The following is a 25,449-nucleotide window of genomic DNA, read 5'->3' as shown; positions in this document are numbered from 1 at the left end:
GAAACGGCTTACTGTAGAAATGCCCTTCTGAGTTTCTGAAACTGCACTAATCTCCCTCTCTATCCCTCTCCTCTCCTTCCTTTTCTGTGTTTCTGCATCTTTCTGACCTCACGCCTCCATAACAACATACCTCTGTATTCAGCCTGGAGCTCTCCTGCCATCCCAGATGTCTCTCCAGTGGTATTCACTGTTGATGTATCTCTTTACTCTGAAATACTTTCTCTGAAATGTGCCATGTGTGTTCAGTAAATTTCAGTCCTGGTAGAAATTAGAAATTGTAAATCATCAGACAGTTAAACTGCTCCTTTGTTTGGATTGCTGGATTGGTTATGATCTTACTAAGCTCCCGAAAAACCCAGCCTCATCCATTTAAAATGAAAATACTGTAAATACAAAGCACATTAAAATCTTTTATTTAAAAGAGGCCTCTTTACTCATCAGCTACCATTCACCTTACATTTTCCAACACAGTAAATGTACTCAAAAGTAGACGATCTTAGAGTCAACGTAAACAGTAAATCCCACCTTGCAGTAAATATCTGACTGCAGTCTGTTATTTTTAGTGTGAGGGATTCCTCTATTCCTCTTTCACAAGACATTACATCTCTATCCCTCTCAGCTTAGGCCCTTCCCTTCTCCCATCATGCCCAAATAAAGTGTCCGAATTCCATGTGTGTGCTTCTTCTTCTCTCAGTGAAATGTTTATAAGACCCCTCACTTAGTGTGTGTGTGTGTGTGTGTGTGTATATATATGAGAGAGAATACGACTGTGCATGCATGAGAGTGTGTGTCTGTGCATGTGCACATTTTTGAATGCATAATTCCATATCCAAACAGGTACTCTGTTGTCATTTAATAATAATTTGAGACTACAGTCTTGGTTCATTTTAGAAACATTACAAAATACAAAAATTGAACTTTTACTATATTTTAATAGCATGAGGTATAAGGTTGACCAGTTTATGAGGTCCATTATGATGTTTCTGTACTCTGTTTATTTTCTTTTAACTTGATTGGTAGCTGGTTATTGGTGCGCTGAGCTCATCGGGGCCAGAGGCAGGATTTTATTAAATACTGAGATCATGAATCCAAATTCCACCTCTGGACCAACATGAGCATGAAAAGAATTTTAAAAACTATATTTTATTTTTCTCTTCTTATTTCTTAGTCAGTTTAACTGCTCAGTTATAGTGACCGTTACAAAGTCTTCTCCACACTGCTGGGATACAATTCTAATGGAGAAATACTAAATCTCTAAATTATATTTTAATACTATATAATATATATATTTATTTATATATATTTATCTATATTTATTTATTTATTTGTGTATGAATTGTTTTTTTAAATATTCCAGATTAAAGCTGTCAAATTCGAAGACATTTAGTCTGAATCAAATCCTATCAAACTGATGCTTCGACTGTTATCAGTTCTTACAGACCGACGAGAAATCTGCACACACACTTCAACTACTTCAGTGAGAATTTCAACTGCTTTCATCTGACAATTCAAGTGCTTTTATCTCTAACGCTTGGAACTGACATTCCAGCTGCTTTCAGCACTTACACGTCAACTGCTCTTAACTGACAGTTCAAATACGTCACCTGGCATTTTAACTGCTGTCACTGCTAACAGTACAGCTGACACTTCAACTATTAACAACGCATACGCTTCGACTTCACACTACCTGTCAGTACTCCTTTTTCATTGTGTATCTCTTTTTTGTTTAATGACAATCAGGTGATTTGATCTCATCAGCAATTAACAATTGAACTCTTGTTGCTGCTCATATACCAGCTGACACTTCCAGTACTAACAGTGCACACACTTCAACTACCTCCAATCACCTCTGCTAAAATTTCAATTTTATCTCTTGCTGCAACTTCAATGTCTTTCAGCTCTTACTCTTCAGCTGTTAGTTCAACTACTGTCAGTGTTCACATACAAACTGACTATTCAGTTGCCTACAGGGCTTAAACTTAAAATTACATTTTTAAACAGTTTCAAGAATTACACTTTAACTGCTTTCGCATCTTCAGCTGACAACTGCTTTAAGTTCTTCAACTTCAACTACGATTCCCGAGACCTTTTAACGAGTTCACGGTGTTTGCACGTGTATAAATTTCGTAAGTAGTCAGGGGTTAAAGTGGGATTTGGTGGAGGGTGGGGGAACCCTAAGATTCGGGCAGGTCTCTTGCTCTCTTTTTACACTCTCAGATTTATTACTTTATTGATCGAAGGTGTCAGATTTTACATTTTATTATATTATATTACATTTTATTTATTTTTTTTGCGGCTGTTTTGCATCTCCTTGTAGTAATTTTAAATCTATTTGTAGTGTGTCATTCTGTAGTTCTTGTGTGTCTCTTTGTGGTTCTTTTGCCCATTTTGTAGTTGTTTAACATTCTCTTTGTCCTTACTTTGAATCTCTATTGTTTTTTTGCCTCTTTATGTTGTCATTTTACATCTCTTTGAAGTCACTTTACATTTTTCTGGAGTTGTTTATTGTCTCTTTATTGCCTCTGTCAGTGAAGCGCAGAGGGCCCTTGGAGAAATACTAAACCCTTTTGTTATACTATATAGTCTTTTAATATTTCTGACCTGAAACACTCAATGTTAAAGATACTAATTAAAAGTGTCTTCATATCACCACCATGTGTAATTACCCAACAAACACCAGGTCATTCAAACCCACAAATTCCTAGAAACATTACAGAGAACATGACCTTGGTGTCGTCACTGGCAACCAGGACCTTGGAGCTCGGGCTGTTTGCAGTTTTGCCCCTCTCTGCAATTACCCTAAGGGCCTTTTCTGTATCATATCTCAGATCTATTAGTGGGTAGAACCTTCTTTCTATTAGACCCACTACTCTGCCTTTATCACATTTATCCATCACACCACATGTTCTGAGGTGCATTTGATGCTGTAGGATCAATATTAATCAGGTGCTGGACTCCTGAAACTGCAGTTCAACTTTTTCATAATTCCTGCTGGAAAGTTCATGTGATTTATGGGTTTTATTCTTCACATCACGTCATTTTCATCCCAAGAGTGAAGTGAAGTGAAGTAGCATAGTTTCAGTGTGTTACATTGTGAACGTAACCAGAGTGTCGTGGTCAGTGAAAGTCTGTCATGCAGACTGTTGCTCTGCAGTAATTATTTTCACCTGTGTGTGTGTGTGTAAATCCGCCACTGACTGACCAGAGCCCTTTGCATTGTTGCTGGGTAACAGTGTATGTCCAGTAATCTGCATTAGCACCCTTTCATTGTCTATCATCACCACTGGAGCCACATGTCCTGCATTGTAACTCAGCTCCCTCTGTCCCCCTCTCTTTCACCCATCCCTGGCCTTTCCAGAACGTTCCTCTCCGGCTCCATCAGCACGCCTGCCATGTGTCTGGTAGTGACACACACACACACACACACACACACACACACACACACACACACACACACACACACACACACACAAATAAGCGAGCAGAGGGTGAATCATGCTGTCCGGGGAGCCGCCTCCTCTGTCCCTCAGACCCCCAGAATCTGCTGCATTCCTTTCCCCGTCATCCGCCTGGCTATTGGGGGAAAGAGGAGTAACACTCAGGAGTAAAACAGGAAAACCACCTCATTGTTACCAGGGTGACGTCAGGCGCTCTACGGTAGCTACCACGACCAATCAAACACACGTCAAACACGCTGCTATCAGCTCCACAGCAGCATATGGATGTAAAGTACGTATGCTGTATATTTTTGGATATGACTGATCATTTTTAAGACTTCTTGTTCGTGTTGGCTTCAGAACTAAACCTGAAACAATCATTTGATACTATCCAGAACCAGAACACCTACTGAATGAACCTTGTGATACGATCGTTTTGTCAACTGCTTTCTCCAAGGTCAGGAGTGAACTTTTAATCTCATTCTTTCAGTCGACATGAAGAAGAAGTCCTTGAAGGGCTCAGAGGACAGGGAATATGAAAAGCTACAGCTCCATAGCAGCTGGGCGAAGATCATCTGCTGTGGAGGATTCACACAACGTGGCCTTTCATTCAAACTTCATATTGAAAGATAGGTTCACATTTTTTTAAGTTGGGTCACTTACATTATATTATAATAATTCAATCATTTCTCCTGTTCAAACTGGTCATTAAAAGATCCCTACTTAACGCTCTCTGAGTGAATTATTTTGTTCCCCATCATTTCAGTGATAGATAAAAGCCACAGTCCTTATTTTGTGTATAAATATATTTTAAACTTCATCTGAAGTTAATGTAAAGTTTGACAAAAGTCAAATCAAGTGGATATCTTCCAATGTTACATTCTTTTTATTCATTCAATCATTTCATTTCATTTATTTCATAAAAATACAAAAAATAAAAGCATGCAAACATGATGATAGTAATGGATATATACATATATATATATATATATATATACATATATTATTGACAATATTCACTCCTATTGCAATCATTTTTAATATCCTCTTTTGTAGGGTATCATTGCAACATTAACAAACAATTACTCGTTGGTTTCCTGTTGTATCTGACTGTTCATCACAGGACATGATGTGTAGTTAAATGAAAATGGGGAAAATGTTAGGCCAATGCATTTCAAGGCTCTGACTGATAAACGACATTCAGGTGAACATGACAATGACATAACTTGAGCACAGTGCATGTCAGTGGAAGTGAAAAGCATCCCCGACTGGCCTGAAGGTGGAAAAAGTGACACTCATTAAATCTAATACCCGAGCGGTGACATCACTCCCCCCGATGAGGAGGCTGCGTCCGGATTGGACGGCGGCCGCGGCCAATCAGAGAGCAAACACATGGGAAGAGTTTAAAAAAGATTCAGAACAGTGTCGGAAAGTTGTCCAAAAGCCTCACGAGCAGGTCCGAGCACGACTGTGACGAACTGAAGAAAGAAAAAAAGAAAAAAAAAAAAAGAAAGGTACCTACGGATTTGTTCGGGACTTTTTCTGTGTGTTTCCCTGCCTCGGACAGAAAGCTGTAACCTGCTCCTCCATTTTTAAAGCCCTCCTCAGCTCCACTGTAAATAGACAAAACAACAGAATGACATCACATTTCAGGAGCGGCCCAGCCTTCGGTCTCTCTGCCGAGGTCAAGAGTAAGGTAAGTTTACATTTTTTTTATATATATATATATATATATATTCTTATCTTCTATGAAACACGCTGTAGCGTTTAGCACCTGGAGCGAGGTCAGGGGTCCACCGAGGGGCCAATGAAGGCTGGCATGAGGATGAATAACGTAAACAGTCCTATTTGAATAGTTTTCCTTCATCATAAGTAACTCCAAGATGGATCACCTTCAAACGGAAACTCTGTGCAGCGATCAAATGGTTGTTTATATGATATATGGAGCAATTATATGATACTGCTGGATAAAAACTTGGTATAAGGAAGTTGCAGTCACCCTGATCTACCTGAGCGACCTGTTGGCACGTGTTTCACCCTCAAATATAAAATAAAGGACACAAAAACTGACTCGTACATAAATGAGTGTCTGTAACTCTTATCTTTTAATCTTTGAAGCAGATATTTTTCGTATGCATGTTCAGTTTTAACAATTAGAAAGAGGTTGTTTTTTGATGTGATCTCACTGTAGTTTGACTCCAGGTTGTGTGCACTCCTGCCCTCTGATAACAGATCACACAGTGAGGGAGGTGATTGTTTTGGAGCTGAAAGTAGGTCTTAGTGGCCAAATTATTTGTGCGATTATGAGGGGTCAGGGCATTTAGTCTGTGAGAGTGCAGCATGAGGAGGGAGGGGGGGGATTTGACTTGTGCTGCACAATGCTGTGTTATTCTTCTGTTATTGGTTCGTTTATCTCCGCGGCTGAGAAACCAAACGGACTGAAATGAACCATTTATGTAGGATTGTGAATATGAGCCTGCAGGTACTGAAGGTCAAGATGCTTAAGCGATGATTTAAAGCTTGATTTGCAAAATTGAAGGCACATATAATGATTATGAGTGGATTTGTTTTTGACTCTGAGTTACTTTGTAAGGAGGTTCTTTGTGAAAAGAGCGACAGTGGTGGAAGTATTAATACCACAATAAGTACTGCATTCACAATCCTACTTATGTAAAAGTAAATAAGCATTATTTGCAAAATATACTTGAAGTATCAAAAGTAAAAGTACTCATAATGACAGTAAATATATTTTATATTATACTTTTTGGTAATTATTCCGTTTGCATCAGCATGTGAGCAGCATTTTCATTTAATTTTAACTACTTTATATGTGTTTGTTGTTGAAGCTCATATAAATACATCAGACTTTATAAGCTGATGATACATTTGTAAGTAAAAAAAGCCCAATATTTTCTCTCTGAAGTGTTGTGAAGCAGACGAAGCTAATAGCATAGACAGCAATAGTAAAGTGCAAGTACCTCAAACTACAGTACTACAGTAAATGTACTCCCTTCCCACAATCATATTCCTCCGGTTTAAACTGCAGCATCCTGACAAAGCTGAGATGTGTTCTTAAAGCAAGAGTCAATAGGATTTTTGGGATTTTTATTTCATGTGTTTGCTGCCTCTCTGTTGGTGGCATCATGACAGTAGTGACTCTGTACGCTGGGATGAGTCAGAGCTGCTGACAGTTGGAGAAAGGTCAGCCTGTGTCTGCTCCAACACCCGGATCATCATCGTCGTTATTGTCCTGGAGGGACGTGTCCTCTTCCCTGAATAGTGCCGTCTCTCATCAGTACTTTAATCTCACACAGAGGTGCTCTTCACTCTACGAAACCCACATTCCTTTCCTAACTACTCAGCAGTCAGCAGGCTGTTTAGTCAGGAATGAAGGTTTGAGATTTTGGCAATAATCTGGCTGTTACCTCGTTGCCATCTTTGTACCGTTCCCAGGTCGCTTTCCTGTAGAATAGAAACGACGTTAAACACAGCTGTTATCTGAGCGGCAGGGCTTGGTGGGTCGGGCAGGGATGGTTAGGTTCCAGCGGCATGACATCAGAGAGGAGCAGAGATGCAGCAGGAAGACTGACAGGTACATCAGCATCATCTAATGGCCTTTTAAGGAGTGACCGGGCTCTGACTTGGAACTTGAGAAAGTGTCCCTCGTCTAAACAATTTACATTGAAGTCAAGAATGACGAAACACTGTCCCGACAGAACACAGGTGGACAGGAGACGGATGGCGGAGACGGAATCATACCGGCGGCTCGTATGGCAGATCCATCTTACAACAACAACTATTTGTTTAGTGAACAGAAATCACAATGAACCACAGCACGCTTGAGATGATTTCACTGCGGCTTTTATCAAGGAACTATTTGTTTGTTTGTGTTCGCTTACAAACAGCTGGATACATTTACACTGATGATCTGTTCTCTGTTGTCGGACCCCACATGTTCAAATGTTTTATAGCAAACGGCCCGTGAGTTTCTACAAGTTGTTGTTGTTGACCGACGCCTAAATTGAGAAGAAATACTGCAGTCTTGGTCTTTATAGATTTAAAGCTGGCATTCATCTTACCACGAACTATGTCTACGTTCAGTACACTTTGCGGCTGTAGCCTTGGTCTGCTGTGACAAGTAGCTTCTACTGGCAGATGTTAGCTAATGCTGGTCATGTTTAGATCGATGTGTAACTGACATCACGGCGCACTTTGCTGCTGTTACATTATGTTTTGGTTTTTATCATTATCCTGTAACTATTTGCTTTGCGTCTTTTTAACAAAACAAGGTATTATTTCAAATGTTTTGATTGTGGAGTTTTGCGACCAGAACTTTTTTCAATACCTCACTTAGATAGATACAGATACAGATACAGATACAGATACAGATACGGTTTTTACTAAAAACGCTTTTTTAAAATTTTTTCTTCAACAAAGAAGCCAGATATCTCGCATGTAAAATGTCTAAAGACAACGCTTCGTCTGTCTACAACTGGCAAAAGTTTGATTTGAGTCAGAAACTTTCTGATTTTAAAGAAGGGAGAATTTGACCAGACATTCGGTGCTTGAGTACAGTTTGAGGTACTTGTACTTCACTCGTATTTCCATTTTAAGGTACTTTATACTTCTACACTATATTTCAGAGGGAGTTTTCTACTCCACATCATTTTGCCTACTTGACAGATTTTTATATATACATATAAAAACATATGATAAGCTGATAAAATACAACACATTGATAAAGATTAAAGCAGTGTTTCTCAAAGCAGCGCCTCGTTGAGGTCCCTTGTCACGTTTCAGATAAGTTGTCAGCAGAGAGACATTTCCCCTCTAAACTTCTCAGATGGTTTCATTTAGATAATTGTTAGCAGCCTGACAAGGTCAAGTTGTCCATGATTAAACAAAATGAAACGACAATTAAGGAAATATGCAAAACATTAATACACATTTATGCAGCAGAACTTTTTGTTTTTATTTCTTTCCTCTCCCATTAATCATCTCACAACCCCTCAGAGTTATCTGGTGACCCATCGGAGGACGCCCAGCCCCTCGGTTGGGAACCGCTGGACTAAAATACTAAAACGGCACCACCTCACCTGATTATAATTTTGCTGATTGTTGTATTGATACTGAAATAACAGAATTGTCCACGAACAAATAGCAATAAAATGCACCGTCGCTCATTTCAGTACGTCAGGAGGTTTGTCACTGTGGCCTTACTTGGTCTGGTATGGCTAGAGGCTTATGCCAGCTAACTTTAGATAGATGTTGCTGTATACCTGACATTACTTACTCACTATACTGACCTCATGACTCTTCTCCTCTTGTGCCAAGTTTGTTTTAGCATTTGCCATTTTTCCATAATTGTCACTTGTGTCCACAGTGACCTTTCTCTAGCAAAGGTTACACAGTCTTGCTCTATGAGTGGACCTGCAAAGTTTAGATTGAGGTTTGATATCCAGCATCACCAGCACTATTTAAAGTTTTGTTGAATGGGTTATTCTTCAGTATTCATGCTCCATCCTATTTGCCTTTTTTATGATTCATGTTTATGAATAAAAAATCTTTCAGAGTTCAGAAAACAACCAGTTCTGACCGCATTCCTGAGCTCCACTATGAAAAGAACAACACGGCTAAATCAGACTCTGAGCTCAAGTACCTCGACTGGAAGCAGGACCTGTCGATCTTGGCCTGTCTTTATCAGACGTGGTTTGCCTGAATAGTCAACTCACTGTAAAAGGGCAGATTCTGGAAAACCCAGAGGGAGAGAGGGGGTGAGACAAACAGGGGGGGAGAGAGAAATATGAGCTGGGCCAATGGGAGACAGAGAGCGAGACAGTCGGAGGGAGAGGGAGGAGTGTTTGGGAAAGCTGTTTCTCCCAAGTTTGGTGTGATGGACTGGAAGCCTCCGCTATCCCCGCTGCTTTGAAATACTTGTTTGTGTTGGCTGGCGATCCCAGACTGTGAAGACTTATCTGCAGAACATTCAGGAAAAGGGGACGAGGGCGTGTGTGTGTGTGTGTGTGTGTGTGTGTGTGCGTGCGTGCAAGGGGGGGGAGCAGCCTTAAACCTCACGCCAGAATTCAAAGTATTAGGGCAATGTGTTTGTGCCAATAAGGAAATACAGGGAGAGGAGAGAGAGAGAGAGAGAGAGAGAGAGAGAGAGAGACCAGAGTGTTTCTCTAAGCAGGAATGTCCACAGGCCTTTTTCATTTTCATTTTTATTCCTGTTCTTTTTATACCCTTCATCTCAAAGTACTTTTTATTATACAGTAAGACTTTCAGTGACAGTACAGTTATGATGTGCCTTATGAGAAAAGAAAGGCAGAAACCAGAGTTATTTTAGGAACCAAAAACCTGAAATTAGGCTTGAAAGAAAGGTTGTATTAAACTGACAAAGAGACTTGTGTGTGTGTGTGTGCATTTACCTTTTTAAGATTTGAGTATTTTTTAAAATATATTTCAAATGACATTATCTATGCTCTACTGCTTTTATTCCATCCCTCAGAGAATTTCACTTTATTCTTCCCAATCATGATCAAAACGTGGGTATCGCTTCATTTAATGGGTGTGTGATTTCCAAACAACTTCCAAGGAAGTTTCCTGGAAAGAACTATTTAATTTGTTAGCGGTTGTAAGGAAAGTAGACACAGTTTTCAAATGGTACACTTCTGATTCATTCAAGTATTTGATCCAAGAATGTTTGTGAGTGTACTGGAGGTCAGCTCAACATGCAAAACTGTGGGGAAACAGAAGAAATATGGAAGACAAAATGTACTAGTGCTTATTAATATTTTCTCTGGTTTTAATGGAGCTTTTCTCAAGATAAATAAATCCTAGTTTCCCTATAATTGGTAAAAAATTAGATGACACAGGTGAAACTAGAGACTAGAATGCAATGGGATCACAGCAGCCGCAACACCTGTCAACGTGTTGGCGTTTTGACCCACCTAGTATTCATTAGTACATTAATATACGAGCACTCAGTACTCACAGGTCGGACCGCCACCCGTCTTCGAACACAACCTTCGTTTTGATCTCAGATTCACACCTGAAAGTTTCATGATTTGTGTCACTCACTTATCGTGGTGAGAGACAAACGTTTAAACACCTGCCACAGTCCTCAAGTCCGACTCTGTGGCAGCTCCCACCTACAGAAGGGCGTCTGCAGGAACACATTTCACCACACACACACACACACACACACACACACACACACACACACACACACACACACTGGTAATAAAGTTTACAGCTCAGTTTGAAAAAGCTGAATCTGAATAATCTGGAATATTCCACGGAACAGATTGATGCTTACATTTACACCTTTTTCTTCTTCCACAAGGTACGAGGGTGAATTTGTGCTTTATCTTCATCTGTTTTCTGTTTTCCAACCACAGGATACATTGATCACTATTCACTTTGCCGAGTCTTTTTTGTGCTTCTCATGAAAGCCACTACAAAAAACTGAAGGCTTGCCACTAGAGATGAGACACGGTCATGGAGAGTTCGATGGGCTGAAATATTTTTAGAACAAAACTGAATATAAAGCGAAAGTAAAAGCTAATGTTTGACCTCTTGACCTCTGTCCTATTGTAGCTTGCAGGGAAGTATGACCCCCAGAAGGAGGAGGAGCTGAGGCTGTGGATTCAGGATGTGACCGGCAAGAGGATGGGGGACAGCTTCATGGAGAGCCTGAAGGATGGAGTCCTGTTGTGCGAGTGAGTGGACAGACACAGACACCTCGGAAATGTAATCGTACTCATTTCAGTGATTTGTCCCCAATAATATTACCTGCCCTTTTTAAAAGATTTTCTTGAATTCTGTGCCTCTCTCTTTTAGACTCATTAATGTTCTCCAGCCTGGTTCTGTGAGAAAGATCAACCACTCCAGTCAAAACTGGCACCAGGTAATGCACCAGCTCTATGGAAAAGTAAAAAAAAAAAAGGGCCTTATTTGTCCTGCTACTCTCAAAGTCAGGGACGTTTTCCAGAGCATGTGGAACTTGGTTAGTCTGCCATATTGGCCTTGACAACACGGAGCCTATTTACATTCCATAAAGTAGCTGCCATATCAAATGAAGCCCATCTCAGCGTGGCATTTATTAGCCTTTTACAGGCTTGAAAAAGCAAACATTGCTTCTAAGGCTTGATTGAAGCTCTTTTCAAAAAAAAAAATTCTCACTGTGATATTAATGCTGCTGCAAATGAATGGACTACACAGTCAAGGCTTTCAGATGGGAGTCAGACATTATAAGGGCAATGCACGGGGGAAGAAAAAGCCTTGAGGTACTTTAAATTTTTAGCAGTTGTCATTCAATTCAGTTTCTGTGCATTTTAATAGGATCTTATTTAAAGTAAAGTTTATTTATATAGCACTTTTCACAGTCACAAAGTGCTTCGCAGAGCCACAAACACTTTCAGAAATCCAAAAACATAGAAAACACACCACACAGGGATACAATAACGTACCCATCATCGCATAAGAAGGTGCTAAACGGCGATATAAGTTTAAGGTTATGGCTTTACAGAGCCATCAACAGTCAAAATGCAAATACACAGAATCCTCAGTTTTATTCTTTATGGTGTCCACACCAAACTGTTATCACAATATTAAAGTATTAGTTCCACATTTTGGGAAAGAATGCTTAGTCACTGTCTTTTTAGGAGAGTTTTTAGATTCATATCTGTATGATAAATACGAAGCTACTGCTGGCAGCTAGTTAGCTTAAGACAAGGAATAAAATGGGAGGAAACAGCTAGTGTAGCTCTGTCCAGAAGTAACTAAAGCTCACTAATTAATCCACTATATCTTAGGCGAGTTGTTTTCTCTTGTTTTCAGTCTCTGTGCTAAGCTAAGCTAGCCAGCTGCTAGTTTTAGCTTCATATTTATCGTATAGATACGTGAGTGGTATCTATCTTCACAATCTAACTAAATGTGGAAGTGTTGCTTTTAAAAGGTTTTTGACTGTGTAAAGCTGTGTTCAGCTCCTTCTCTCTAATATTTCCGGTTTTTTTTTGCCTCCATCCTCCTCAGCTGGAAAACATAGGGAACTTTGTCCGTGCGATCACAGAGTACGGCCTGAAGCCACATGACATCTTTGAGGCCAACGATCTGTTTGAGAATGTCAACCACACTCAGGTCCAGTGCACGCTCATCGCTCTGGTTGGAATTGTAAGGGCAGCTAAACACACACACACACACACACACACACACACACACACACACACACACACACACACACACACACACACTGTTACTCCAGTGACATCTGTTGTAGGAAAGTGTGATGGTAGAGAATCAGGTGCAACCAGTAAAAATCCCAATAACTTTTATCCTGCAGACACCACAAGCAATGACTGTACATAAGTATATTGTGATAGTTCTATGCTCAGTGTTGCAGCCATTCATTTACCTGTGTGAGTGCTTTGTGTTGCACGGACGAAGACAATATAGAAACGGCATCAGCCTAATAAAAACAACATGGGTATGAAAAATACACACTCTATTACCACCATTTTCCTTTCTGTCTCTTGCCACTTCTCTCTCTCTCTCTCAGGCCAAGTCCAAAGGTTTCCACTCCAAGTATGACTTTGGAGTGAAGTACGCTGAGAAGCAGCAGCGCCGCTTCGCTCCAGAGAAGCTCAGGGAGGGACGCAACATCATAGGCCTGCAGGTCAGAACAGCAGGCGTGCTTTAAACTACACTGATCTACTGCTTTAACACCCTTGATCGCATATGAGATTGTAGCTCCATGTGTCTGAAGATGCTCTGCTGGCAGGACACCCATTTCAGACCAGATAGATGGATGTGGGTTGCAATTGTGCCCCCTGCTGGAGTCGTGCAGAATGAGTCTTGAATTGAATAACGGGTTAATTTTGCCATCATGGGTGTGACCTTACATTTGTTTTTAGTCGTACAGATGAAGCCCAAAGTGTCAGCTATGTCCCCGAACTAACAGAGTGTTTTCACTTGTTCGGCTCACTCCATTTTGCTGTATCTCTAGATGGGCACCAACAAGCTTGCCAGCCAAAAGGGCATGACCTCTTACGGCACACGGCGCCACCTGTATGATGCCAAGATGGGCATGGACAACCCGCTGGACCAGTCTACTATCAGCCTACAGATGGGTACCAACAAAGGAGCCAGCCAGGTGAGGAGAGACACACTAAAAATAATTTTCTTTTCTTTTATTCATCCATTTTACCAGATAAAATCTCGGGCTCGGGCGATGTAAGTTACTTAAACAGTGAGGTTGTTGAACTATTTTCAGATGCAGATTAATACACATGTTGATGCTGTAGTACAGTGGTTCCCAACCAGGGATACCATGAAGTAATTCTGCTGTAGTCGGGGGGTATGTGGGGAAAAAGTGTGGCTCATCAAATTAGACAAAAAAAAAGCTTTATTTTAAATAAATAATGACTTCAGCGCACGTGTTAACTAGATAGAAGCAAGCAAAGTCTAAACAGTTAGCCAAAATGAATGGATAAATAGTTGTAGCAAGAAAAAAGCAGTTCAAATAAAAGAAAGTGTCGGATAAACAGTTGAAGTAACGAGAAAAATAGACTGGTTAAGTGGTTAAAACGGATATTAAATGGCTAAAAATATTATACGGTGAAAAAGCTTAAAGTAGCCAATACATGGTTGAAATAGCCGCATGTAAAAGTCATGCAAAATGATTTAACCGTCACTTTAATCTCAATATTAAAATTTAGCTAAACTATTAATAGTTAGCTGCAAGTAATGGGTAGAAATGTTGAAATCACACTCATATGGTTAAAATGATTAGTTAAAGGTGATGGGTAAATGGTTAAAGTAGCTGAAAGGGTTTAATGGCTGAAACAATCCGAGGTAGCAGTGCGACCAGACCAAAACAAACTAAACACTCAACCTCTTTTTTATACAATTAATAGTGCTAAATAACATCCAGTTTAAAACCAATCAAGTGAAGACGGCTGGAACAAGTGGCCTGCGGATGAAAGCGTACTGGAGTTCATGGAGTTCATCTGACAGAGCTCTGGCGTTACATCAGATAAAAAAGGCTGAGAACCACTATTGTAGCAAGTATTTCTGGCAGCAGGACAGTGTGCATGGGTTTGACAAATAAACTTGAGTGCCCATATCCATCATTATGAAGGAACATGTCACCCAACGCGGCAATGTTGTGTTTTTAATAGTGTCTGGGCAACAGCGAAGCTTTACGACACAGAGAGGGATGTTGACAGTTAGAAAAACATACAGTATCACCGGCCTTTTTTATTCTTTGAATTCAGTCAGTATTCGTTGCCTCTTCAAGAGGCTTTGAAAAAAATATATTTACACAACCCGCAGAATATTTTCTTCTTTTTTTTTTCTTTTTTAATTTCAAAAACCCCTTCATCTTGTTTCCGTCCCTTAGTCTGGCATGACAGCTCCGGGAACCAGGAGGCACATCTTTGACAAGAAGCTGGAGCTGGAGAACTGTGACACCACCACCATCTCTCTGCAGATGGGCACCAACAAAGTGGCCTCCCAGCAGGGCATGACCACCTACGGCCTGCCCCGCCAGGTCTATGACAACAAGTACTGCACCAACCCCACCGAGGCCTACTATAACAACGGCAATGAGGTGGAGTTCGACGGCTACAACCAGTACTCAGATTAAAAAAACACGGACAGCCTCACCGCCCCCCCCCGCCCCCATCCCCCCTCCCCTTTGCTTTAACTTCAGACAAACAACCACAACTGTCTTTGTGATGAGCAAACCTCCCAGACTGTTATTTAACACTGATTGACGTCACTGTCGTCTTTATTGCCCCTTCTTTTCCCTAAACATAGTTTTACTCTTGGGAATTTATTGTTTTTCTTTCCATGAGTAAAACAAAAAAAGTGTTTACACTGACCTTACGTCAAAAGATTTAATTTAGTGGCCAACGTCTGTATCTCATTGCGCTGATGAATTTTATTACTGCTAAAAACACCCAAACAACACTTAGTTTGAGATTAAATGACCTTTTGCTATTTATAGATTTATTTTCTACTGCTTTTTATATTTGCATTGTAATTAGAGATTTTTTTTTTTTTTTTACTTTTTATACCCCTCGCCTCACCTCCCTTACCCGTCCTGTCCAGTTTGAACACTGACGAAGCAGAATCTGAACGTTCCTTGAAAGGAAACAAGTGACTGTGTTGGTGCTATTGAACTTCAACCCAGTTGGAACAGAGTCCACGTCGGAGCTCCGCAGGCTCCGGGATCCCAGCGCTCGGGATGACGCAGAAGCCTCAGGTCCACAGGTTGACGGGGGGGGGGGGGGCGAACAATGCAGGAGGACTTGTAGCTTTGTGCGGACATCGCTTTTGTTTTGTGAGCACCTGCGCTGACAAATAGTTGTGTTCACCGGCCTGCCAGATTACCCATTTTGCCGATGTTACTGGGCTGATTTACATGGCTTGTGTGCAGCGTGAGTCTTTGGTTTTTTGAGGAGGTATTTAGAAAAAGTAGCAGGGTCTGTCAGACAATGCATTTATAAACTTAAAAAAAGTCAATGTAAGTGTTGTGATATCCAGTTTGATGTTGGGGTAAACTAGGTCACCAGTAGTTTTTGTACTGAGAGTGAAGCTGTTGTCTTTTTGCTTCCAGCCTTTTGGAAACATTTGCCGCTCGCCTTCTGCCTCAGTGAACTTTGGCTTTAGTGCTGTTGCTCCTTTTGCACTTTACCTGGCCTCACCTTATGTGCTGTAAACAGTGGAGGATGAAACTAAGTGCAGTTACTCAGATACTGTACTTAGATATAAATTTTAGGGTACTTGAACTTTACTTGAGTTTTCCATTTGATGCCACTTTTTACTTATACTCCATTACATTTGTCAGTTATAGTTACTTTAGACAATGAGGTTTTTACATACAAAACAAATTAGTTTATTAAGTATGTTGTAAGTATAAGTAACAATATTTTACTACGCTTACTTTCATAATTAAAGAACATTTTGCTGATAATGCAAAAGGAGTATTTTTACATTGTGGTATTGCTACTTTTACTTATGCAAAGTGTCTGAGTACGTTGTCCACCACTGGCAATAAATAGCAATATCAAAGCAGACCCAGGTGCTTGCTGATAATTGCTAATGTGAGTCATGCCAAATATACAGATGAGATCCTCCTTTTGAAACTTCTGCATCATACTGTTAACCCACCGAATGTCTTGAATGTAAAAGTTAGAAGTGCCTCTAGCTGTCACAGGATTCATTTTCAACACATTAGAGTGCAGAAATTTACACTTACATTTCAGTTTTGGCTTTAAATGGTGTCAGAAGTAAATGGACCATTATATTTGAGCTCCTGATTTAAAAGCATCACAGCTACGATTTTGGACATGTGGCAGGGCGACATCTAGTGGGGGGAAAAAGCATGAGTATATTTACTGTATTTTTAATCCATCAAACGACCAAACATTACTTTTATTCCATCAAATATAGGAATGTAGTTAATTTATTGATCATCATTCCCACCCTGTGATATCAACAATGGCAATAATGTCAAGTAAATGTATAGTAACATTTCACCCTAATGTGTTGGCTTTGTTTCAACATTGTTCAAACTATACATCTTTGCTAACCTCTTGATTTTTTTTTTTTTTTTTTTTTTTTTTTTTTTTTTCTATATGCCTTTCACTAAACATGACATTTGTGCAATAAAAACACTTCAAAAATATGGTTCTGGTGTAATTTTCTCTTTACTGTCATTACATCAAATTACACAGTAAACGTGAAATCCACAAAAGTAGTGTAACAGAAATAACATGATTGTGATTTAAAAAGGAACATAATAAAATCAAGCAGTACAAATATATATACTGGTCCAAAACAATTAAGGATTTGGCAGTTCAAAAAACAAACAAACAAAAGAAAAACTTAATGTTTCAGTGCATTAGTGACAGGGTTGAAAACTAAAACACTACTACTAACACAAAAGTAACACTTGTATGTCTCATTATAATCTGTATTCAACCCAAATAGTAGAGAATATTTTTTTCATCTATAAATTCACAAAAAATGAAGGACATTGAATGTTTTATATTTGTAGAAATATCTGTCAGATTACATTTTAAACTTACGACAGTTTGGTCCAGAAAAAGACGAAATCTTGATCCAATATAAAATAAAGAATCACTTTCCATAAGCGAATCACTGAAATTAAATATGAAAACCTTTACATCGAGAACTGTGATGTAGAGAGGTTACTGTCAAAACAACATGATGACACTCTGGCCCAGCCAGACAGATGCGTCATGCTCAGCAAGCCACACTGTAGCAAAAATGAAAACTAAGGATGTCATACACTTTAAAACAGAAAAACATAATGTCTGCTACATGGTGCTAAACAGGAAGTGATTCACCAGACCAATCAAAGAGGTGTTACGTGAGTGAGGTTAGAGAAAAGGTGAGTCACAGCAAAACGGGACTACTGATTGGCTGCTTCACAGGCATCAATCCAGTCGCTGTAAACATCCACTGGCTCGGACAGATCTGTAGAGGAAGGGTTAAGGGATATTCCACATGTGCAGGCAAGTGACACACACACACACAAAAAAACAATCCTCTAAATTCATCTATTGCAATATTAAGACAGACATTTCAAAATTCCTGGATTCAAACCAAAAACAAAATCATTGTTCCTTGGCTCTTGACTTTCTGCATTACTTAATTTCACAAGATTTTCCTTCAACCTAAAATAAAGCAAACAGGACCAAAAAAACAAATCTTAACAGGTGAAAGTAATTATAATCAGCCAGTCAGCCATGTTGCTGTCCTTTGTTGGTAAAAAAAAAAAAGGATACAGGTTATTGGAGTCTGAAACTCCTCCAAACAAACACTGCATGATATAATTCCCGTGTTGCGTGTTCGTTCCCTGGAAAAGAGTAAGTAGTTTGTTGATAATGAGGCATTTCTCTGTTTGTTTTTTTATTTTTTTTAATTTTTATTAAAGCAATGTGATGTTACATCAGGCTGAACTTACATTTTCACATCGCAGGATTTCTCATGGTTACAGAACGGGCACGTGAACTGGGTGTCCAGGTTACCTGTCATTTTTTTCTTGGGAGGTGGCTTTCTCTTTGACTTTCTGCGCCCCATTTGTAATCTTGTATGCCTGCAGAAAAAAAAACAAACAAAAACAGTTGAATGATTACTTTTTTTCTTCTTTTTCCCCATCAGCCATGGTTATTACCATACACTTCATTCACTCTGGATTTCCCTTTACACTCTTTCACAGAGAAGTCAAGTCTAGTGGATGTTCCTGTGTGTATGTACTATGAATTAATGCAAATTTGCCCATTAGGTTAAGTCACTTTTCATGGCTTTCCATTCATAAACTTTACCTTTACTAGACATTATAGATTGTTTTCAGCTTCCACCTATTTAAATGACTCTTGTATACAAAAAAACAAATAATCAAATCGCAGTTTTATCTGTCATAGCTTGTTTTTATTCGGTCCGCACCTGGTTCTCAGGCAGGTACAATCACTGGACGAAAAACTAACGCGACTCCCGTGTCAACCTTACGTTACACCTTTTTCTTGTGAATACTAATTAACGTTACCACTATATAAACAGCAAATCTGAACTACACTTAACCACAGTCACACTCAGTGGCTGCCCGAAGCTGTAATTTCTTCCAAACAGATTAACGATGCACTGAAGCGCCAAAAAAGACACCGTTACACGCTAGCGAGCTAACAGCTGCTAGCATGTGGGTAAAGACTGTGTGACATTAAAAAAATACTTTTAAAGACGATTTTCAAGGCAAAAGGCGAAGCTAACGCGCGTGTGTTTCATCTGTCTCGGGTTGCCGCGTCAAGCATTTGCTTAATGATGTGTCTGTTGTCTTACCGAGGTGATGTCTTGCAGCGTAGGAGGATGCTTTGTGTATTCAACTAGCTCCGGATGCAGCGTCTCTGGAGGACCGCTTCTGATTGGTTACTTGAAAATTTGTCCGGGGTTTGATTGGTTGAAAAGTGGAGACTGGCAGCTTTGTGTATCCAGTAGTAGAGCTCGTCTTGTAAATTAAGTCCCTCCTCCTCGAGTGATGGTACAAACAGACAGTTGAGAAAGAAATGTTAGATAGATAAATGTTGCATTTAATAGATAAATAAAACCAATTAGGCTAAACTGGTAGCTGTAATTAATTAAGATAAACTGATTTTTTTTTCTCCCCAGAAATTGAAAAATAATTACCTTGAAGGTCCATCAATAGCAAAAACATGTTGAAGGGCAATTAACTCAAGAAAATAATCAGGTAATAAAAGGTTCAGGCAAAATTTAATATCCACTGGAGTTAAACGGTGGGGGAAATGTGTAAATGTATTCCTCTTAACACCTCTAGAATATTTTCACTTGATTATTTTTTTTTGTTTTTGTTTTAGTGCAACCATAATTAATATGTTGTGTGTGGTTTTAATTTCACAAAGTGCAAGCATTATAGAACTTACATGAATAATTGAATTTTGCAGGTACAGATGACAATAGCTTACATGATACTACCATACAGTGCAGGGGAAAAAAGGTTTTTGTAAATTAAGTTTTTGAGGGATTTGAGGGCAGTGTGCTTCAGCATTTCTGTGTATTTTTTCACACATTCTCACTGCGCATGTTCTTATAACAAAGTTTAGTTTTCTGAAAGTAAATCATCAAAGAGAATTTTACTACAGTGTTTATCTGATGGCTGTGGTCACCGGTTACTTTGCAGAGTAAGATACATGCAAAACGCATAACCTCTTAAGATTTGATGTATTGATAAACTTTCAAATAACCAGCTCTGTACAGACACTTCTTATCACCTGCCCACACAACATCAAAATCTAATTTATAATATTTATATTATAACGTTTGAAGCATTAAGCTACACAGCTTATGTAACTATGTAAAACATTTAATTTCTAAGAGGAAGATGGAGTTACTTATGAAGATATAAGCAGATTTTCACCATAGAGTGACTCTTTAGTTTAACCTCTGACCAGCCAGTAAAAACACATGATAAAAACAATAACTTTACAGGTAGGTAAAGTTAGCACTGCACAGCCACAGTGGTCAGAAGCAGTGGGTCAGCAGCAGTGGTTGCTTGTTCTCTGCTCTGTGGAATAAGAAATTTATTGGACAAAAATATTAAAGCTTAAGAATTTTGTACATAACAAAGTAAGAAAAAACGGCATCTTACCTTAAACTGGCAAGCTGCTGCTTCGGCGACAACAAGATTTGGGGGGGGGGGTAAAACCAAGGGAGGAACTGTGACAGAAAACACCGAATAAAAATCAATGAATGGATGCATACATTAAATATTATAAGATATTCATTTTCAAAGAATATCATTGGTCCGCCTGTGCCACAGGGGGCGGGGCTAGTGGAGATAGAGGAAGTGGCTCAGCTGAACCTTGGATCACACCAACGTTATTCATTTGTGTTTTTGGCTTTGCTAATAACTCACAGGGAAAGGAACCCGAGGTAAGTGCGACCTTTTCTAACCCTCCAGTGACTGAATGTAGTTAAAATGTAATGAAGTCAGCGACGCTGCCGAGCCCAGGAAAAGTCTTGTGTAACTCACCCTTAGCTTAGAGGCTAAAGCTGGTTAGCTTGTCAAACTGTTATAGACAGAGAGCCGGTCCACCGCTTCTCTCCCGTGTATTCACCTTTATCACGCCGTTTTGATAAGTTGTTACCTCGAAGACGCTTATACGGGTTATAATTGTCTGATATGAAATGAGTGTAATGCATTTTCTCTGCTCGGCCTCTGCACTCTTATCTCATTCTGGGGACTTTATCAGGTCTGCTGCACATGTGGAGCAGCAGGCTCAAATGATACACAGGACCTTTATCTCTGAGGCCCTGTTTGTAACCCTGATGCTCTGTTTGGATCCTGTGGACACCCGAGACTCTCTGTGACAGCAACAAAAAACAAAAACTTTTTATGAGAATTGCTTTAAAACATGGTTTTAGAACTGTCGACATGCTACAGAAAATTACACAACCCTGATGTAAGACATGGATTACAATGATCATATGCTCTGTACCTGTGATTAGGCCTGACATTGTTTACACAACTCTGCCCCCGCCCTATCCCAAATAAGGCTATCTGTGTGTCTGTTACTGGAGTTTTATAACAGTTAATTCACTAACCTCTGTGGGGTCAAATGAACCCCAAACATAAATAACATCTCTGAACATCTATAAATTACGTTTTCGCAAATAAAATTAACATCCATTTGTTCACAATGAGCTTCATCAAAAATACTAATTTCCATATTTTGTCACCTTTATCAAATGTGCAAACCCATTTTTTTTTGGCAAAGCAAATGATTGTAGTTTCTACATATTGGGTTTTAACATGACCAGAAGAAAAATAAATAAATAAATTTTTAAAGGAAAGATTTGCAGGTGGTAGTTTAACACATCCAGCAGTCAGGTCTGTGGAATACCAAACTATTAAGGAAGCGAAGCCAGTGTCAGCAGAACACAAGGGTCAATGTAGGCAAACTGTGTATATACTGGATGTCTGTGTGTAGTTTGCACAGTGACACCATGGCAACAGAGGGGGAGCCGACAGACTTGATCAAAGTGCTACACCTCCTGGTGCTCTCTTTCTCCTGGGGCATGCAGGTGTGGGTCTCCTTCATCGCAGGTACGGTGGACACAACATACCGAACGTATTCCTGTTACAACACTGTATTTGATTTCTGACCTCGGTGTTTGTGCCTGCAGGCTTTGCGCTGGTGTGGCAGGTAACGTTGCACACCTTTGGCCTGGTGCAGAGTAAACTCTTCCCTGTATACTTCTACTGTCTGCTGGGTAGCAACTTTGTCAGCCTGGCTGTGTACGCTGTGTACCACCCCAGAGAGCTGCTGGACTGGCATGAAAGTGTGCAGGTTGAACATCACACTTGCACATACGCACACTAACAAAAATACACATATGTCTTAGACAGACATGTATATATTTAAATCAGAATATTTAAAAGTAAATCATCATAATGTTTCTTTCCAGTAAAGTAATTTTTTTTTATTTTTATCTTGCAGATGGTTCTGTACTTTGTGGCGCTGATCATGGCAGGTCTGAACGCCCAGTGGTTCGGCCCGGCGGCCACAGAGGTCATGTTCGAGATGAGGGAGGTGGAGAAGGAGCACGGCCTGGGGAACCAGATAGGCCTGGGCAGCCAGAAAGAGGCGTACGCCAAGCTCAAAGAGCAGGACCCCAAGTACAGAGCATACAAGAGAACCTTTGGCCGCTACCACGGCTTGTCCAACCTCTGCAACCTGATAGGCTTCATCTGCACCACAGTGAATCTGATCTACACAGCCTTGAATTTATCCACCATTTAGAGAGGAGCAGGATTCAGGCTTCAATTTATGAAAAATGTCTCAGTCTTTTTCTGCAGTCATCACAGTATTTCATATGATAAGGTAGAAATGATGTTTGATGAATCTGGAAGGACAGTACGGACTTGAGTTAAACTTAATTAGACAGAATTTTGCATCGCTGTCGGAGCCACTGGTGGAGCTGGAGCTGTCCCAAGTGTCCTTATGAGTGAGGAGGCCTTTGCCACCGAGCTCACTACTGTTGTTCACTTGAATCTGCCAGTTAAGCACTTTTCATCCTGTCAATCAGTAACTAATTAATGCTATGTCACAAAATAAGATGTATTTTTGCATTTTTATATACCTTCTTTTAATATTTGACTTTATTACGGATGATGTCACCCCCTGTTAACAACTGCATTTCCTTTAAAAACACAGGGAAAAGTGAATGAGCACACCTCGGGTGCTGTGTGCATCCCCAGCAGGGGGCGATGTTAAGACACTGGTGTTTTCAAGGAAAGTTTGTATCTCCATTGCTGAGCCCGGCATAACACACAGCGTTACATTTGTTTGTATGGTTGTTAAATGTTGTGTTCCAGATATTGTGATGGAAATGTGTTTTAACTTCAACAATGGTGAATTAACACTGATTGTGAGATTTAACAGCGTGCTGTTTGATTCTTACGAGTGCGTCCACTGATATCTCTGTTGATCTGGTGCTACGTGTCTTTCTGTTTTGCCGTCTCATGATCTTTATGCCCTAAAAACAAACACTTGTTTTATTGGATTGGTTAGGGAAAGAAACACACTGATGAGTGAACGCAGACCCAACAGACAGCGCCTGGATTTGGAATAAACAGTTTTTTAATTCAATTACCGGTGACGCATGTTGGATTTTGAGAGGAGCAGCCTTGAATGCAGAGAACAGTGTTTTCTGGCCAGCTACAGGATGAGAGAGGCACTGTCCATATTACAGCTACTACGTCGGCACTAATGGATCATAATGGAATCATTTCAATATAAGATGCAGGGACTAAAAGTAAAGGGATGAGGTTTTCCCAATGCAATTCATGCTGGCCCTTTTTTAAGATGTTTCCCTCCCTCAGCTGTGATCAGGTTTTTAATTTTCTTGCTTTCTAGCTTATACAAATACAGCATGGTATCAACATACATACTTAACCTCCAAACACACTTTCTTTCGGCTTGCTGACATTGTGTTAACGTGCCTCGTTTTCAGTTGAGTTCCTTGTACATTCACTGAGAATGTACAAGGAAGTTAGTTCAAGTGGATGACTGAGTGACTTGAGGAAAAAGGCCGACCACACATTCTGAATCATTTGAGGAATGTCTTTTGCTGTCCTGTCAGGTCGCCCGTTGCAGTGGCATCAGGAAACAAACCTTGTTTAACCAGAGAGCGAGTTTATCCACTCATCTCTTCATGGCAAGGGAGAGAGAGATTCCAAGTGAACGGTTCATATCCCTGATACAGTTTGAGAGGTGACAGGACAGTTGGTGAGAATAACTCAGTAAAACCCTCCAAAAACAATCTGCATGTAGGAATGAGGAGTTTATTCAGATCAGTCAAACACGGACATGAAGACCGTGAAGAAAATCTATGCTGTTTAAAATTTCCTCACCTCTGGCTGCTCAGACTAAAACATGAGGAAGTAGGGAAACAAAAGGAAACAGCAGACAAGTTCCACCATCCTCCCTCATTCCTGACCCCGCACAAGGAAATGAATATATGTGTGTAACAGAAAGAAAGTCACTGCAGCAAACACACTGTAAATGTCGGCGGCTGCGAGTCCATTATTTGGACCTGTAGTGATACTGCAGAGCAGCCCAGCAGTAATACAGTGTGTTCAATTATTTATGAGTCTGTGCAAGGCTTTATTCAATCATCTTTAATGTGGAAATGTAGACCTAATTTGCAACTGTCTGATCTCGGTGATGGATATGCACCTATGCAGCATAAAAACACTGAGATCCTAATAGAACGCACAATTTATCAAAGGATAGGGCTGCACAGTTTGATACAAACATTAACCCCCCCCCCCCCCCCCCCACACACACACACACACACACACACACCTCTGCTTTAGTTAATGATTATGAACGTCTGTTATGCTTACCAGAAAAACAAAACCATCAAAACTCATGATGATACCAAGAGGGAGCACTGAAGGCTTCCATAAACTCAGTGTGAGTCCCACTCCCTCTCAGAAATTCAGAGGTCTTTGAACATAACATCATAGGAGAGAAAAATACTGAATTTTGTCAAATGTACTTTAAAGTCCCAATAGAGGTTTTGTAGTTTAATTGTGGTTGAAGTTTTGTGGTTTAATTGATAGTGTTTTGTGTGTGTGTTCCAGCTGACTTATTGTCATATAATAGACTTATACGCTAACTTATCAATAGTGAAAGGAGAAGACTGATACTACACTCATGTCTGTACAGTAAATATAAGGATACTGACTACTGGCTACTGCTACTGTGTGGTTTTACGGACTATTTCTTGGGCAGGCGCAGTCAATTCCTGCAGTCTTGTCGTCACTGTGAGGGTAGAAACACACGGAAAAAAGGTGAGGCCACCAGGAGCCGCTGACATTTCCTGAGCTTGGCAGTGAGTGGGGCAGATCCACTGAGCTGTCAATGCTCTTTACTGTGGAAGTCCACTGTTGTTGCTA

At 40.0% G+C, this 25,449-nt stretch overlaps 3 protein-coding genes across 4 annotated transcripts; 2 read left to right on the top strand and 1 right to left on the bottom strand.

Annotated features, from left to right (window-relative positions):
- Positions 1-4,880: 4,880 nt before the first annotated feature.
- Positions 4,881-15,122, top strand: cnn1 (calponin 1). The gene is made up of 7 exons (XM_022747899.1): positions 4,881-5,133; positions 11,037-11,158; positions 11,280-11,346; positions 12,474-12,611; positions 12,997-13,113; positions 13,444-13,590; positions 14,839-15,122. The coding sequence occupies exons 1-7, from the start codon at positions 5,074-5,076 to the stop codon at positions 15,082-15,084; spliced, it is 897 nt and encodes a 298-aa protein (XP_022603620.1). The 5' UTR covers positions 4,881-5,073; the 3' UTR covers positions 15,085-15,122.
- Positions 15,123-17,144: 2,022 nt separating this feature from the next.
- LOC111223666 (transcription elongation factor 1 homolog) lies at positions 17,145-21,163 on the bottom strand. 2 transcript variants are annotated; one of them, XM_022747897.1, is made up of 6 exons: positions 21,016-21,163; positions 20,632-20,699; positions 19,308-19,495; positions 18,436-18,567; positions 18,257-18,327; positions 17,145-17,945 (listed from the first exon to the last, which is right to left on the bottom strand). In XM_022747897.1, the coding sequence occupies exons 4-6, from the start codon at positions 18,549-18,551 to the stop codon at positions 17,881-17,883; spliced, it is 252 nt and encodes an 83-aa protein (XP_022603618.1). In that variant the 5' UTR covers positions 18,552-18,567; positions 19,308-19,495; positions 20,632-20,699; positions 21,016-21,163; the 3' UTR covers positions 17,145-17,880. The 2 variants fall into 2 exon arrangements, with proteins under 2 accessions (XP_022603618.1, XP_022603619.1); XM_022747898.1 differs by having other exon boundaries at positions 19,308-19,492.
- LOC111223665 (transmembrane protein 205-like) lies at positions 20,818-23,471 on the top strand. The gene is made up of 4 exons (XM_022747895.1): positions 20,818-20,915; positions 21,974-22,089; positions 22,170-22,333; positions 22,484-23,471. The coding sequence occupies exons 2-4, from the start codon at positions 21,990-21,992 to the stop codon at positions 22,784-22,786; spliced, it is 567 nt and encodes a 188-aa protein (XP_022603616.1). The 5' UTR covers positions 20,818-20,915; positions 21,974-21,989; the 3' UTR covers positions 22,787-23,471.
- Positions 23,472-25,449: the final 1,978 nt, after the last annotated feature.

This window comes from Seriola dumerili, unplaced genomic scaffold, assembly GCF_002260705.1.
Source record: "Seriola dumerili isolate Sdu_G_001 unplaced genomic scaffold, Sdu_1.0 BDQW01000113.1, whole genome shotgun sequence".
NCBI lineage: Eukaryota > Metazoa > Chordata > Actinopteri > Carangiformes > Carangidae > Seriola > Seriola dumerili.
Note: the sequence above shows the minus strand (reverse complement) of the source record. Positions and strands in the feature narration are given on the sequence as shown.